The sequence below is a fragment of the Rana temporaria genome, chromosome 7 (genome assembly GCF_905171775.1).
Source record: "Rana temporaria chromosome 7, aRanTem1.1, whole genome shotgun sequence".
Lineage (NCBI taxonomy): Eukaryota > Metazoa > Chordata > Amphibia > Anura > Ranidae > Rana > Rana temporaria.
Genome location: NC_053495.1, coordinates 169926047 through 169943229, shown reverse-complemented (window position 1 = coordinate 169943229; position 17183 = coordinate 169926047). Strand labels below are relative to the sequence as shown.

General features: G+C 45.4%; 1 protein-coding gene across 2 annotated transcripts in view; it reads right to left on the bottom strand.

Moving 5' to 3' along the window:
* LOC120945884 (NADH-cytochrome b5 reductase-like) overlaps nt 1-17183 on the bottom strand; it is a 43309-nt gene that overhangs the window by 4135 nt on the left and 21991 nt on the right. The window contains exon 5 of one of the 2 annotated variants that reach the window (XM_040360432.1): nt 2873-2977. The exons of the other annotated variant lie outside the window; for it this stretch is intronic. Coding sequence (XP_040216366.1) covers nt 2873-2977 — 105 coding nt within the window. The remainder of the gene's footprint in view (nt 1-2872; nt 2978-17183) is intronic. 2 annotated transcript variants of the gene reach the window in all.

The window sequence follows — 17183 nt, the reverse complement described above, 5'->3', positions numbered from 1 at the left end:
TCTAATAAGGATAGCTTCCATCCCAGGCAGAAAAAACAGCTGTCCACATAATGTGAAACACCCCGCTCAACACCACAAGAGGTCACCCCCAAAAATTATGGGGCCAAGATGGAATGACCATATAGAAACCAGGAGGGGTAGGGGAACGTCGGTGGAACGAGGAGGTTTAATAAAGAAGCCTGTAAACAGAATAGTAAAATTGATATTCTGGATGTCTACATACATATGTAGTGGCACGAGTTATTAAAAAGTTATTGGGGCTCTGAGGTGAGAAGTGACGGTGAATGTAGATAACCGTCACAGGCTATAATGAAAAGAAGTGCTCAAGAGTACTAAGATCAAATAATAATCTCTAGAATACGGAAATAAGGGTCTCCCCAAGGACAAAAGGAGAATGAAGAAGAACATAAAAGGGAAAGGGGAAAAAAAAAAAAAAAAAAAAGAGGGTTGCTTTAGTTTATATAATTCCCTTTCTGCACTATCACCCCCCCATTCTCCTCTTTCCCCAGTCCATTTCCCCACACCGTTGCCTACTTGTCCTTCTCATTTTCCTTTCTCCCGTCTCTTTGTTTTACATTTGTGTTTTCCTATCAGCTAATTCTCACTTCCGCATTCTTGCGGCTGATGCATGTTTGTTTGTGCCTCCCTAGGTCATTCACTTCAATCACTCACCGCCATCTCCACTGTTTTTTCATTCCTTTTCACTACCTCTCACTTCTCCCCTCACCTCACTCCAATCTACTCCCATCACCCCCATTTCCTTCACTCCTCATTCTTTTCTTCCCTCTTACCCTCTTTTTTTTTTTTTCCCCTTTCCCTTTTATGTTCTTCTTCATTCTCCTTTTGTCCTTGGGGAGACCCTTATTTCCGTATTCTAGAGATTATTATTTTATCTTAGTACTCTTGAGCACTTCTTTTCATTATAGCCTGTGACGGCTATCTACATTCACCGTCACTTCTCACCTCAGAGCCCCAATAACTTTTTAATAACTCGTGCCACTACATATGTATGTAGACATCCAGAATATCAATTTTACTATTCTGTTTACAGGCTTCTTTATTAAACCTCCTCGTTCCACCGACGTTCCCCTACCCCTCCTGGTTTCTATATGGTCATTCCATCTTGGCCCCATAATTTTTGGGGGTGACCTCTTGTGGTGTTGAGCGGGGTGTTTCACAGTATGTGGACAGCTGTTTTTTCTGCCTGGGATGGAAGCTATCCTTATTAGACCGCCTGATGCTGCCGTTTGGACTGCAGCACATCATTGAGACACATCATCAAGGTAAAGGAATTGATAATTAAAAACTAAAAATTAAAAAATAAAAAATGTATTTAAGATACTTTTGTTTGCAATGTTGCACACGAATTTGCTTAATTTTTTGACTTTTTGCTTTCATTACATCCTTTTGCACACTGCTCCTCTAGCCAAAGGGCTTTTTGTAAAACCAACAATGTATCTCTTATTACCTAAACTATGATCATGAGATGTCTAACCACTATATGTTCCTTTCCAGCCACACAAACTCTCTGAAGACCTTCAAAGGTCGAAACGTTCGTTAGATTGTTTTTACTACAATGCACATTTTTGACTGTATAAACATTGTTTGTGTACTGCTTGTTATACATTTATGTAAACGCTGTTTGTGTACTTGATACAACTCATTCTCCATCCATTTATGCTACCCAATTTTTGTCCACTTTTTAACATGTGAATAAACACAACTTTTTATTACATGGTATTACCTCTTTCCTTTTGAGCTGCGCAATAACCCCATTTGGGAAAATTCTTTTCATCATAAGAATACGTATCGGCCAAAACTGAGGAAAATGAAAATGAAAATGTATATTTATTATAGCAAAAAATATGGGCCCATATTCTCTCTAAAAATCCGCGGGCTGCGCTTAAGGCACTTACACTCCGCTGTCCCAACTTACAGGAGCAAGTGTTGTATTCCCCAAACACTTGCTCCATAAGTTGGGACGGCAGAGTGTAAATGCCCCGGCGTAGCCTGGCGGATCTCCAAGGGGGCGGCTTGTATTCAAATTAAGCGCGCCCCCCGATTCTAATGAACTGCGCATGCGCCAGGCTTCAAAAAGCCCAGTGCGCATGCTCCAGTTCTCGGCGGAAAGCGTCAATGACGCCGACATGTGCGTCATTGACGTAAAGTCGTATTCAAGAACGACTTACGGAAACGACGTACCCGACGAAAAAACACGACGCGGACCCGACGCCATCCGTAAGATGGCCTACGTGGCACTTGCGGAAATTTACTCCTCATATAGCAGGACTAAATTTCCGCTTACGCAAACAACGTTAGCGACGGTTACGCGACGCAAACTCGTTCGGGAATCGGCGTAGAAGGATCATTTGCATACGCAAATGAGTCCTTCACGTAAATGCCATCTAGCGGCGGCCGGCGTCATTACATTTAAGATCCGCCAGTGTAAGTGACTTACAGATGGCGGATCTTAAGTGTATCTATGCGAAAATGATTCTAAGAATCAGGAGCATAGATACACGGGCCAAAAAAGGGAGTTACGATGGAGTATCCTGAGATACTCCATCGTAACTTCTATGAGAATATGGCCCATTGTGTTTTTTTTCAAACTTGTCCCTCTTCTTTTGTTTATAGCGCAATAAATAAAAACCGCAGAGGTGATCAAATACCACCAATAGAAAGCTCTATTTGTGGGGAAAAAATTATAAAAACGTCATTTGGGTACAGTGTTGCATGACCGCGCAATTGTCATTCAAAGTGTGACAGCGTTAAAAGCTGAAGAATGGCCTGGGCAGGAAGGGGGTGAAAGTGCCCTGTATTGAGGTGGTTAAAAGGAAGAAGCACCTTGTACACGAGAAGCCTTGAACCTGACCTTTTTGGGTTTGTACGGAAAGCCTCCAAATGGTCCCCTCCATGATACAGAGTCTCCTTCTCTCCAGCATGTTATATACTGTGACATCAGACCATGTTCATAGATCTAGAATAACAGACACATCCATTACTAATGGGACTGGAAAATCATACATATTTATAGTGTAATTCAGCTATTCTCAACCTGTTAACCTTTAAGAAACCCCTGAAATAACCGCCAGGCCTCAGGGAGCCTCTGCTAAAAATAATATCAATGAATTGTAGAAAAAGTTTTAAATAAAGAATGTGGTGTACCTAGAGTATCTGACACCCGGGGTCATGTTAAAATGCCCCCCCCCTCCCCCCTAAATAAAACAAACGTATTTTCAGTATTTTTCCTAAAAATTTAATGATTAAATAGTGGTAATAATAGTAATGACCAGAAAAATTGCGCTCCCTTACATTAGCAGTCAGAGGAGACATGTCCCCTAATGCCGCGCACACACGATCATTTTTCAGCATGAAAAAAAAACGTTTTTTCAGCATGTCGAAAAAACGACGTTTTCCCAACTTCATCATTAAAACGATGTTGCCCACACACCATCGTTTTAAAAAAAATGATCTAGCAAAGCGCGGTGACGTACAACACGTACGACGGCACTATAAAGGGGAAGTTCCATTCGCCTTTGGCCTGCTTTAGCTGATTCCGTGCAAGTAAAAGACGATTCGCGCTTTTTTGTCTGTTACAGCGTGATGAATGTGCTTACTCCATTATGAACGGTAGTTTTACCAGAACGAGCGCTCCCGTCTCATAACTTGCTTCTGAGCATGCGTGGGTTTTTTACGTCGTTTTAGCCCACACACGATCATTTTTTACAACCCGAAAAACTACATCGTTTAACCACTTAAGACCCGGACCTTTAGGCCAAACAAAATTGGCGTCCTTTTTTCCCACAAATAGAGCTTTCTTTTGGTGGTATTTGATCACCTCTGCGGTTTTAATTTTTTTTCGCTAAAAACAAAAAATATAGCGACAATTTTGAAAAAAAATGCAATATTTTTTACTTTTTGCTATAATAAATACCCCCCAAAAATATATAAAAAAATCGCAATAAGCGTTTATCGATTGGTTTGCGCAAAATTTATAGCGTTTGCAAAATAGGGGATAGTTGTATTGCATTTTTATTAATTATTATTTTTTTACTACTAATGGCAGCGATCAGCGATTTTTTTCATGACTGCGACATTATGGCGGACACTTCGGACAATTTTAACAAAAAATGCACTGGTCACTGTGAAAATGACAATTGCAGTTTGGGAGTTAACCACAAGGGGGCGCCAAAGGGGTTAAGTGTGACCTCATTTGTGTTTCTAACTGTAGGGGGGTGTGGCTGTAGGTGTGACATCATTGATTGTGTTTCCCTATAAAAGGGAACACACAATCAATGACGGCACCACAGTGAAGAACGGGGAAGCTGTGTTTACATTCGGGGACCGATCGCGGGACTCCAGCGTTGGTCGGGTCCCGCGGGTCCCGCAGCTTCGGACTGGGTCGCGGGTGCGTGCCCACGGCTGGGCACTTAAAGAGGACGTACCTGTACGTGCTTGTGCCCAGCCGTGCCATTCTGCCGACGTATATGTGCAGGAGGCGGTCCTTAAGTGGTTAAAACAACGTTTAAAAAGGCAGCATGTTCGAATTTTTTTTTTTTCGTTTTTCAGAACCTGAAAAATTATGTGAAGCAAACACACGATCATTTTAAATGACATTTTTAAAAAACGTTTTTTTTTTCATGCCGAAAAATGATCGTGTGTACGCGGCATTACAATGGCGTTCAGTGTGGGTCACCCATTGGAAAACTGCACCTTATATTGCTAAACAGTATAGTACCCTTTTATGTTGGTGATCGGCGTAGAAGTGACTTCTTACACTGGATGTCAGTGGAAAATTGTCTACATACATTCATAGTCAGCAGGACATCACACCTCAAGTCCTCACTGTTCATGGAACCCCTAGCAACATCTGGAGGAGCCCAAGGTACCATGGAGCCCTTTTTAAAAAAAAGGCTTTTCTAATTATTAAGGTAGCTTTTCTATATTTATTTATAATCCAAGGGGATAACAATCCGCCCTCGAATGTTATGAATAGGTTACAGCAGGGGTGCCCAACCTTTTGAAGAGCGAGGGCCACTTAAGCGACTTGGTAACCGGTCGTGGGCCACGATGAGCAGAGCGGGCGGATGGCAGGTCTGTGTCTGCTCTGTATATGCAGAGCGGACACGGATACAGCCCACTATACTCTTTTTTTTTTTTTTTTTTGCTGATTGGATTGGAGGTAGGACACAAGTCGGTTTACATCTGCCACTTCTTAGAGGTGAATAGAGGGTCCAACTGGGTCGGACTGACTGTGTGAAAGGGGCCCAAGGCTGCTTTCACACTGATGCGCTGTAGTTTTGCAATAGACTTTAATTATATTCTGCAGGTTTGGTGCAATTTCAGAAAGCTCACCAAACTCGCAGGTAATAACAGAAGCCTATGGCTCAGTGCAGGTGACCCTCAGGTAAACTGCTCTGCACCTGCAGATCAGTTTGAAAGCAGCCCAGTAACCACTGCAGAAAAGATATGCCCATATATAAACTGTGATTTTAGTAATAAAACTGACCTTTAATAACAGTATTCTATTCCATCCCAGAGCAGGAGGTCGCGGGCCACATCAGAGGGCTCTGCGGGCCACTGGTTGGACTCCCCTGGGTTAAAGTATCAAATTGGCCACAGACTTGAGATTATAGTCACCTAGTCTGGCTGTTTACAAAGGGACCCGGTGACTATCTCATATCTCTGGCCAACTGCAGTCAGCATCGATTGTACAGTTAGGTAAAGTAAGAAAACCGTGTCTGGTTCTTAAAGCTGAATTCCAGAGATCAGCTCCTTGCTAAAAAGTGAAGGCACACTATGAGTTAAGTCCAAAGAGCTGCATGACATCTCCTGGGCCTATCTTTATTATTTACATCTGAAGGTATTATTGTACTCCCAGAAGATGGCTATCGCTGTATTTCAGGGAGCCTTAAGCTGATGCTTCACCTCTCAACATTAAAATCAGTGCAGTTGCTATGTCTGCCCCTCCCCTACTCCTGCCCAATCAAAGAAACGTTTGTATTATGTGGGCTCATTCACAAAATACAAAGGCTTCTGTGAATGGGCAGCAGACGGGAGGGGTGGGCATAGCCGTTTTGTTTTTCTCACAGATCCGAGTGTCAGTAAATGCTCCGGCAAAGCCATAAACCTATCACATATAAATAATAGAGATAAGCCCAGGAGATGTCATGCACCTCCTTTGACTTAAATCATAGTGTGCCTTCACTTTTTCACAAAATGGCTGAATTCCTGGAACTCAGCTTTAATATTCTTAGAGAAATACGAGAAGCTGGCAGTATCTTGACAAATCTCCCTCCTCTGCCTCTCTATATAGCTATGAATATGAAAGCTAAGCACACTCAATAAATCATAATTATTTAATAGGGATGCAAGAATGGTGCCTGAAGACAGAACATCTTTTTAGATTACCTGTAAAAGGCTGAACTAAAACTCCTTGGCTTATCCCTCTGCAGGGGCCAGTACTAAAGGTACTTTCTTTTGGCAGTGATTAGAACAATTTGATCACATTTGTGCTGCCAAATGCATCATATTACTACATCATCTAATGAGTCATAAAGGAAGGGGTGATTGAGACTTATGAGGGCAAAATGCACCAAAAGCTCTACAAACCATGTTTAGCTTCTGGAACAATGCCACTGAACACCAACAAATCCCAGCAAGAATATTTCCTTTAAGAAGAAAACACGTTTTTGTATATATTATTTTTTTATTTTTAGTACTGAACAATAGATATCTATAGATCACTATCACTTTTTACCTTTTTAATCAGGTAAACAACTTACTACACATTTACTACTTGCTACCATCAGATGGCGAGCTCTAAATAAGAGCAGACACCAATGGCTCAGATGGTACATGGTCTGTAAAATGAACCTTAACCACTTGCCGACCGGCTCATGCCGATATACGCCGGCAAATCGGCTTGTTCTTGTGAAACCCCATACGGGTACGTCTTCCCCTTTAAGAGCCGCCAGAGGCGCATGACCAGCATGGCGGGGGGACACGATTTTCGTGGCCGGCCGGCCGGCCCTTGTTCTGTCAGGGGAGGGGAGACATATCGTTTGTTCCTAGTGGATTGTTCTCAATCATCGTCTGGGAAGACCAGGTGATGTCAATCTCAAAGGGTTTAAATGCCCAGACTCATCTGACCTTGCCCCAACAATCAGCACCATGGGTTCTTCTAAGCAGTTGTCTAGAAAACTGAAAATAGTTGTCGCTCACAAAGCTGGAGAAGGCTATAAGAAGATAGCAAAGCGTTTTCAGATGTTAATATCCTCTGTTCGGAATGTAATTAAGAAATGGCAGTCATCAGGAACAGTGGAAGTTAAAGCAAGATCTGGAAGACCAAGAAAAATATCAGACAGAACAGCTCGCAGGATTGTGAGAAAAGCAATTCAAAACCAACGTTTGACTGTACGATCCCTCCAGAAAGATCTGGCACACACTGGAGTTGTGGTACACTATTCCACTATAAAGAGATACGTGTACAAATATGGTCTTCATGGAAGAGTCATCAGAAGAAAACCTCTTCTATGTCCTCACCACAAAAATCAGCGTTTGAACTTTGCAAATGAACATATAGACAAGTCTGATGCATTTTGGAAACAAGTTCTGTGGACCGATGAGGTTAAAATATAACTTTTTGGCCGGAATGAGCAAAGGTACGTTTGGAGAAGAAAGGGCACAGAATTTAATGAAAATAACCCAAGTCCAACTGTTAAAGCGGGGGTTCACCCAAATTTTTTTTTTTAACATTACATCTAGCAGAGCCAGCATACTAAGGACATTTACTTTCGGCAGGTCATTTTTTTTTCTCCGTACATACCATTATACTCTGTTTTTGTCCAGGGCTTCCAGGTTTCCGATGACAGTGGGACTGGGTGTTCCTATCCTTCGGTTCGATGATTGACGGCTTGTGAAACAGGTGACCTGTCGCACAACGCGCGTCACCAGATTTTGGGAAATAGCCGAGCTGCGAGTCGGCACTATATGGCGCCTGCACAGTCAGCTCTACACGTCGCGGGCGCAGGCGCCATATAGTGCTGACTCGCAGCTCGGCTATTTCCGGAAATCTGGTGTCACGCGTTGTGCGACAGGTCACCTGTTTCACAAGCCGTCAATCATCGAACCGAAGCATAGGAACGCCCAGTCCCACAGTCATCAGAACCCTGAGGCAGGGATAGGAACGCCCAGTCCCACAGTCATCAGAACGCGGAAGCCCTGGACAAAATCAGAAAGGTATGTACGGAGAAAAAAAAAAAATGACCTGCCGAAAGTAAATGTCCTTAGTATGCTGGCTCTAATGTTAAAAATTAGTTTTTAGGGTGAACCCCCGCTTTAAGCATGGGGGTGGATCAATCATACTTTGGGGTTGTATTGCAGCCAGTGGCACAGGGAACATTTCACGAGTAGAAAGAAAAATGGATTCAATAAAATTTTGGATGATAACTTGATGCCACCTGTGAAAAAGCTGAAGTTAAAGAGAGGATGGCTTCTACAAATGGATAATGATCCGAAACACACCTCAAAATCCACGGGGGATTACATCAAGAGGCGTAAACTGAAGGTTTTGCCATGGCCTTCACAATCTCCTGACCTCAACATAATTGAAAATCTATGGATAGACCTTAAAAGAGCAGTGTGTGACAGACAGCCCAGAAATCTCAAAGAACTGGAAGACTTTTGTAAGGAAGAATGGGCAAAGATACCTCAAACAAGAATTGAAAGACTCTTGGCTGTCTACAAAAAGCGTTTACAAGCTGTGATACTTGCCAAAGGGGGCAGTACAAGATATTAACTCTGCAGGGTGCCCAAACTTTTGCAGACACCATTTTTTTGTTTTCTGTAATTTTGAAAGTGTAAATGATGGAAATAAAATCTAACTTTTTTTGACATATTATAAGAATGTCTAATCTGTAATTTGATGCCTTTTGGAGATTTTTCTATCTTTCCTTGGCTTCGTTATGCACATTAAAGCGGAGTTCCACCTAAAAATGGAACTTCCGCTTAATCCACTCCTTCCCCCCTTACATGCCACATTTGGCATGTCATTTTTTGGGGGGGGGGGGGGGGTCCCACTTCCTGTCACACTTCCTCCTTCCGCCGAGGGGCTGGTAAGTCGAATAGCTTAATCACCTTATTGCAGCCCCTCCCTGTAAGCGAGCGCCCGTCAAACCGGACGGCGCCGCGCGCGCATGCACAGTGCCGCTCGCGCATGCGCAGTGGGTGCCCGGCCGTGAAGCCAAAAGCCTTCACTGCTGGGTCCCCACACTAGGAATGAAGACACCGGCCAGCTAGGGGGGGCGAGGAGCGGAGCCCCGGCCAGCGTGTCGCTGGAACCATGGAGCAGGTAAGTGTCTGTTTATTAAAAGCCAGCAGCTATACTTTTTGTAGCTGCTGACTTTTAATAAACTTAAAAAAAGGCTGGAACACCCCTTTAATACAAATTTTTACATGGGGTGCCCAAACTTTCGATCCCCACTGTAGATTAACTTCAGTACAACCAGCCCACACATAGATGGATCGGCTGGTTCAGCAGGAATTTCGATCTGTCTATGGCTGACTTTAGCCTGTTATAGGCTGACAATAAATATGCAGTTTGTATTGGCCTTTCCTATAAGGATGATCATTAGAATTAGCATTCTTTGAACGCTGAGTACTTTGTATCAAATATTTATAGCTAAAATAAAGACTAAACAGATACGGAAAAATTTGGCAAATAATTAAGTTGTGACCTTCACAAAAGAGGAGTATAAAACACCAACATATTTTTTATGTAAAGTGCTGGAAATGTAGAGCGGAATACAGACACTGTAGGAGATTAGTTGGGACTTCAGGAGCAGGACATGTAATAAATGTTTTATAAAATATCATTTAAAAGGTGATGGAGAAGAACAGACACGGGTGTAAGGTGACACGGGGATATCAGAAGACACAGCCTGCCATTCTTTAGGTTAGTAAGAGTGCTGACAGCTGATGTTCTATACATTTCTGTTTCTTCAATTACAGGAGTATTATGTGTCTGTATTTACATCATGTATACAGTTCACCGCAGAACTCCATAGGATGACTGGGCGATTCAATTAATTACACAATCTAACGCTAACATTAGGGGAATACAGACAGCCACAAAACAGAGCTTTGAGCCTTCCCCAGCTCTTCTAAAAAGTAATATTATTAACTACTTGCTTACTGGGCACATAAACCCCCTTCGTGCCCAGGCGAAATTTCAGGTTTTGGCACTGCGTCGCTTTAACTGACATTTGCGCGGTCGTGCGACGTGGCTCCCAAACAAAATTGACGTCCTTTTTTCCCCACAAATAGAGCTTTCTTTTGGTGGTATTTGATCACCTCTGCGGTTTTTATTTTTTGCGCTATAAACAAAAAAAGAGCGACAATTCAAAAATATATATATATATATATATATATATATATATATATATATATATATATATATATATATTTTTTTTACTTGTTGCTATAATAAATATCCCAATTTAAAAAAAAAAAAAAAAACATTTTCTCAGTTAAGGCCGATACGTATTTTTCTACGTATTTTTGTAAAAAAATACGAAAATCGCAATAAGCGACTGGTTTGCGCAAAAGTTATAGCGCCTACAAAATAGGGGACAGAATTATGATTTTTTTTTTTTTTTACTAGTAATGGCGGCGATCTGCGATTTTTATTGGGACTGCGATATTGCGGCGGACATATCGGACACTTTTGACACAAATTTGGGACCATTCACATTTATACAGCGATCAGTGCTATAAAAATGCACTAATTACTGTATAAATGTGACTGGCAGGGAAGGGGTTAACACTAGGGGGTGAGGGAGGGGTTAAATGTGTATCCTGGGTGTGTTCTAACTGTGTGGGGGGAGGGGGGTGACTGGGGGAGGTAACCGATGCTTTGTCCCAATGTACACAGATCGGTCTCCTCTCCTCTGACAGCACAGAGCTCCATGTCCCTGCTGTCACCTGCTGTGTTCCCGCCGATCGTGTGCAGGGCTGGACTGGGACTAAAATTTGGCCCTGGACTTCATCCAGACCGGCCCACTTTAATTCAATAAAATACATCCATTATTGTATATCATGAGAGGGTGAGAAAGAGAGAGAGAGGGGGGTGAGTGTAAGAAAAATAGAGTGAGTGTAAAAGAGTGTAGGACCCCTTTTTACACTGAGGCTTTTTTTAGGCGCTTTTGGGCTAAAAATAGTGCCTGTAAAGCGACTGAAAAACACTTCCGCTGCAGTCCCAGTGTGAAAGCCTGAGTGCTTTCACACTGGGGCGCTGCCAGGGCGTTACAAAAAGTCCTCCAAGCAGCATCTCAGTTTTAAAAAAACGGCCCACTGAGCCATCGGCCCACCGGGAAACTCCCTGTAGTCCCTATGGCCAGTCCATCCCTGATCGTGTGTACCCGGCGGACATCGCGGCCGCCAGGTACACGCATCGGCTCTTCAGCGATGCGCCGGGACAGTGTTTACCCGCTGTGCGCCCCCCAGTGGCGCGCGCGGGTAATGCACAGAAAAAGACGTCCACTCGGCACTTGAGAGCCGCGCTGTGGACGTCTTTTTTCTATAGCGCGGATCTCAAGTGGTTAAGTCTGGGGACACACGTTTTTTGAGTCCCTCTAGTGCAGGGGTGTCACACTCAATTTCATCGTGGGCCACATCAGCATTATGATTGCCCTCAAAAGGGCCGGTTGTATCTGTAAGATTAGATGTCCAGCACATCCCCTCCCCTAACATTAGATGTCAAGAGCCACCCCACCATCAGAAGTTGAGTCCCCCCACTCTCCCTTACATCACAGTGCACCCCTTTTCCTTATGCTGCTGCTGGGAAGAAGCTGGATGCATTGCTTGAAAGCAGAAAGTAAGGGTCTGGAGTAGGACCAGAGGTGGGCTGGAGCTCTCCTGCAGGAGAGGTGCGAGGACCACATTAAATGGCCTGGAGGGCCGGTGCAGTGTCATATTCTGCTCCCTATCGCAGAATGCAGCCTAAATTACGTGGCGTCGAACTGCGCAATGCGTTCCAACGGCAAATGCGATGCGTTCGAGGGGATTTACGACACTACCCTTCAGTGAACCATCACAATTTGTGACGGAAGTGACGAGGAACCATACACAGAGCGGGGGGGGGGGAGAGAAAGAGACATGCAGATGTAATGAGAACCATACTGTATCTGCATGTCTCTTTATCTCTCCCCCCGCTCCGTGTATTGTTCTCATTATATCTGCATGTCTCTTTTTTCCCCGCCCCCCCCCCGCTCTTTGTATGGTTCTCATTACATCTGTATGTCTTTCTCTCCGCCCCCCCCCCCCCCGCTCTGTGTATGCTTCCTCGTCACTTCCGTCACAAATTGTGATGGGTTCACTGAACGGTAGTGTCGTGAATCCCCTGGAACGCATCGCATTTGGCGTTGGAACGCATTGCGCATGCGCAGTTCGACGCCACGTGACTTAGGCTGCATTCTGCGATAGGGAGCAAACGGTGACACTACACCGGATTCGACCGGCGGGCCTTGTGTTTGACACCTGTGCTCTAGGGCAGGGGTCTCCAAACTTTCTAAGCAAAGGGCCAGTTTACTGTCCTTCATAGTTTACGAGGGCCGGACTGTGGTCAGTGGAAGTCGAAAAGGTCCAGACGTCAGTGGGAAAAATTAACAACCCATTGTTTGTTTCAGTGGGAGTAATTGTGCCACGTCATTATGTCCCATTGTTGGTGTCATCACTGATGTAATTTTCCCCCATTGTTGGTGTCATTGAGAGAAACTGTGCTCCATTGTTGGCGTCATTGAGAGAAATTGTCCCCTATCATTGTTGTCATTTTAAGGAGTTGTGCCCCGTTTTTAGTGTCATTATGAGGATTTGTGTCCCATCGTTGGTGTTATTGCGCCCCATTGGTGGTGTCAGTAGGACAAATTATGCCCCATGGTTGGTGTAATTGAGAGAAACTGTGCCCCATTGTTAGTGTCAGTAGGAGAAATTATGCCACATTGTTGGTATTGGTGGATGAAATTGTGCCACAAGGGCCGCATAAAAGCAAGCAAAGGGCCACATCTTGGAGACCACTGCTCTAGGGTATCGGTCACCCTACCAGGGTTGGTAGTGAGATTACAACTTATATACCGTATTTATCGGCGTATACCGCGCACTATTTTGCCCTGAAAATCAGGGCAAAATCGTGGGTGCGCGATATACGCCGATACCCGCTTTCCCGCCATGAGTTTGAATACTGCGCCCGCATATAGCGAGCGCAGTACACTCGTGAATCTTCGGCCAGTCTCGGCGCCTCTCGTACTGACGTCCTGACGTCCTGAGCGTACAGGACGTCAGTGCGAGAGGCGCCCGAGCCTGCCCGAAGATTCACGAGTGTACTGCGCTCGCTATATGCGGGCGCAGTATTCAAAGTCGTGGCGGGAAACGAGCGGGAGGACGCCGCCGAAGGACGCCAGACCCGCCGAAGATGGACACCGGACCCGCCGAAGATGGACACCGTACCCGCCGAAGATGGACGCTCGACCCGCCGAAGATGGACGCCCGACCCGCCGAAGACGGACGCCGGACCCGCCGAAGAGGACACCCGACGAGGCCGCAGAAGGACGCCGGACCCGACGAGGCCGCAGATGGACGCCGCGCAAGACATCAAAACTGTAAGTACAAAACAACAAAAAATATTTTTTTCCCACAGGATTGGGGGCCACTTTGGGGGTGCGCGGTATACGCCAGAGCGCGTTATACCGCGATAAATACGGTAACAGTGTAAGTTTTCTGTCCCCTCAAAATAGGGGTGTACTCACTTTGGTTGCCAGCGGTTTAGACATTAATGGCTGTGTGTTGAGTTGTTTTGAGGGGACAGCAAATTTACACTGTTATACAAGCTGTACACTCACTACTTTACATTGTAGCAAAGTGTCATTTCTTCAGTGTTGCCACATGAAAAGATATATGAGGAAAAATGTGAGGAGTGTACTCACTTTTGTGAGATACTGTATGAAAAGGTTCAACGTAAGGCTTGAGAATTATTTATGATAATTTCCAGTAAAATCATCTAAAAAAAATTTCTTCACTATTATTGGTTCACTTGGTTGCTCTAGGGGTTGGATCCCTCGTTTCCTTCCCCTGTGTGGGGTGTAACTAGGGTTGTCCCGATACTGAGCATTTGCGGGTGTACTTGTACTCCCGCAAATGCCCCCGATGCCAGATCCGATACTCACCCCCCCGCCGCCGCAATGCCGCCGCATACCGCAACGCCTCCGCCGCCTAGTTAATCAGAGTGCGGGGAACATTACAGCTTTCATTTGAATAGCTGTCTGTTCCCCGCCGCGCCGCATATAGACACTCCCTCTTGCTTGGGATTGGACGGGTGATCTGCACTTTGATAGACAGATCACCCGTCCAATCCCGAGCAAGGGGGAGTGTCTATACGCGGCGCGGCGGGGAACAGACAGCTATTTAAATGAAAGCTGTAATGTTCACCGCACACTGATTAACTAGGCGGCGGCATCTAGGTATGGGGAGACATGGCTGCATATGTGGAGGACGTGGCTGCATATGTGGGGGACGTGGCTGCATATGTGGGGGACGTGGCTGCATATGTGGGGGACGTGGCTGCATATGTGGGGGACGTGGCTGCATATGTGGGGGACGTGGCTGCATATGTGGGGGACGTGGCTGCATATGTGGGGGACGTGGCTGCATATGTGGGGGACATGGCTGCATATGTGGGGGACATGGCTGCATATGTGGGGGACATGGCTGCATATGTGGGGGACATGGCTGCATATGTGGGGGACATGGCTGCATATGTGGGGACATGGCTGCATATGTGGGGACATGGCTGCATATGTGGGGACATGGCTGCATCTGTGGGGGACATGGCTGCATCTGTGGGGGACATGGCTGCATCTGTGGGGGACATGGCTGCATCTGTGGGGGACATGGCTGCATCTGTGGGGGACATGGCTGCATCTGTGGGGGACATGGCTGCATCTGTGGGGGACATGGCTGCATCTGTGGGGGACATGGCTGCATCTGTGGGGGACATGGCTGCATCTGTGGGGGACATGGCTGCATCTGTGGGGGACATGGCTGCATCTGTGGGGGACATGGCTGCATATGTGGGGACATGGCTGCATCTGTGGGGGACATGGCTGCATCTGTGGGGGACATGGCTGCATCTGTGGGGGACATGGCTGCATCTGTGGGGGACATGGCTGCATCTGTGGGGGACATGGCTGCATCTGTGGGGGACATGGCTGCATCTGTGGGGGACATGGCTGCATCTGTGGGGCACATGGCTGCATCTGTGGGGGACATGGCTGCATCTGTGGGGGACATGGCTGCATCTGTGGGGGACATGGCTGCATTTGGGGACACATTTAAAAAAAAGTATCGGTATTCGGTATCGGCGAGTACATGAAAAAAAGTATCGGTACTTGTACTCAGTCCTAAAAAAGTGGTATCGGGACAACCCTAGGTGTAACCCAGGAGAACTTCAATATTTAAATTTGATCTGTGAATGGACTGAATCGGCTCCCGGTCTGTTGTGTGTTGTGTCACCCCATACCTGTTTTTTAAGGTCAAGCAGAACTTACCCACTATGTCCTGAGGAAGCAATTTATGTTGCGAAACGTGTTGACAAGCTAACATGGCGGAGACCATGGACCTAATCTATTTATACACATATCATTTTCTGTGTGAATTACGGACTTATTTGTCTTCAGCAAACTGTTTGTGGGCTTTCGTGTGCATCATCTTTAGAAGAGACTTTCTTTGTACCGATTTGATGCAGTGTGCGGCGTATGGTCTGAACACTGACAGGCTGATTTCCCAACCCTTCAACCCTTCCCAAAGACAACCTCTGGATATGACGCTGAGCATGTGCACTCAACGTCTTTGGTTGACCATGGCGAGACGGCCTGTCAAGGATACATGCCTTCACATTTTGTGCTATTCAAGCCGTTCAAGCTGTCTTGCATACACACTGTCAAACCAAATTACGACCGTCCAAAACGCAGTGATGTAAAACACTACGACGAGCCGAGAAAAATGAAGTTCAATGCTTCTGAGCATGCGACGACTTGATTCTAAGGATGCGTGTTTTTTCTCTGTCGGAGTTCCATACAGACGAACGGAATTTCCGATAGAATTTTTTTTCATCTTTCTAAGTCCGTTGGAATTTCCGATGGAAAAACTCAGATGGGGCAAAAACACGGTCGGAATATACAAAGAAAAAATTCCGTCTGACTTTTTCCATTGGAACTTCCGATCGTGTGTACAAGGACTTATAGGTAGGGCTGTTACTGATTAAAATGTTTGGTTTGATTAATCAATTTTTTTTTAATCGAATAATCGACTAATTTCGATTTATTATAACGCACATACATTTTTCGGATCACCACCATATATAGTCCCCACTGTAATATCCACAGAAATCTCCCCCACTGTAATATCCACAGACTTCTCCCCCACTGTTATATCCACAGACATCTCCCCCACTGTAATATGCACAGACATCTCCCCCACTGTAATCCACAGACATCTCCCCACTGTAATATCCACAGACACCTCCCCCACTGTAATATCCACAGACATCTCCCCCCACTGTAATATCCACAGACATCTCCCCCACTGTAATCCACAGACATCTCCCCCACTGTAATCCACAGACATCTCCCCACTGTAATATCCACAGACACCTCCCCCACTGTAATATCCACAGACACCTCCCCCACTGTAATATCCACAGACATCTCCCCCACTGTAATATCCACAGACATCTCCCCCACTGTAATATCCACAGACATCACCCCCACTGTAATATCCACAGACATCACCCCCACTGTAATATCCACAGACATCACCCCCACTGTAATATCCACAGACATCTCCCCCACCGTAATATCCACAGACATCTCCCCCACCGTAATATCTACAGACATCTCCCCCACCGTAATATCCACAGACATCACCCCCACCGTAATATCCACAGACATCTCCCCCACCGTAATATCCACAGACATCACCCCCACCGTAATATCCACAGACATCTCCCCCACTGTAATATCCACAGAAATCTCCCCCACTGTAATATCCACAGACATCTCCCCCACTGTAATATCCACAGACATCTACCCCTCTGTAATATCCACAGACTTCTCCCCCACTGTTATATCCAC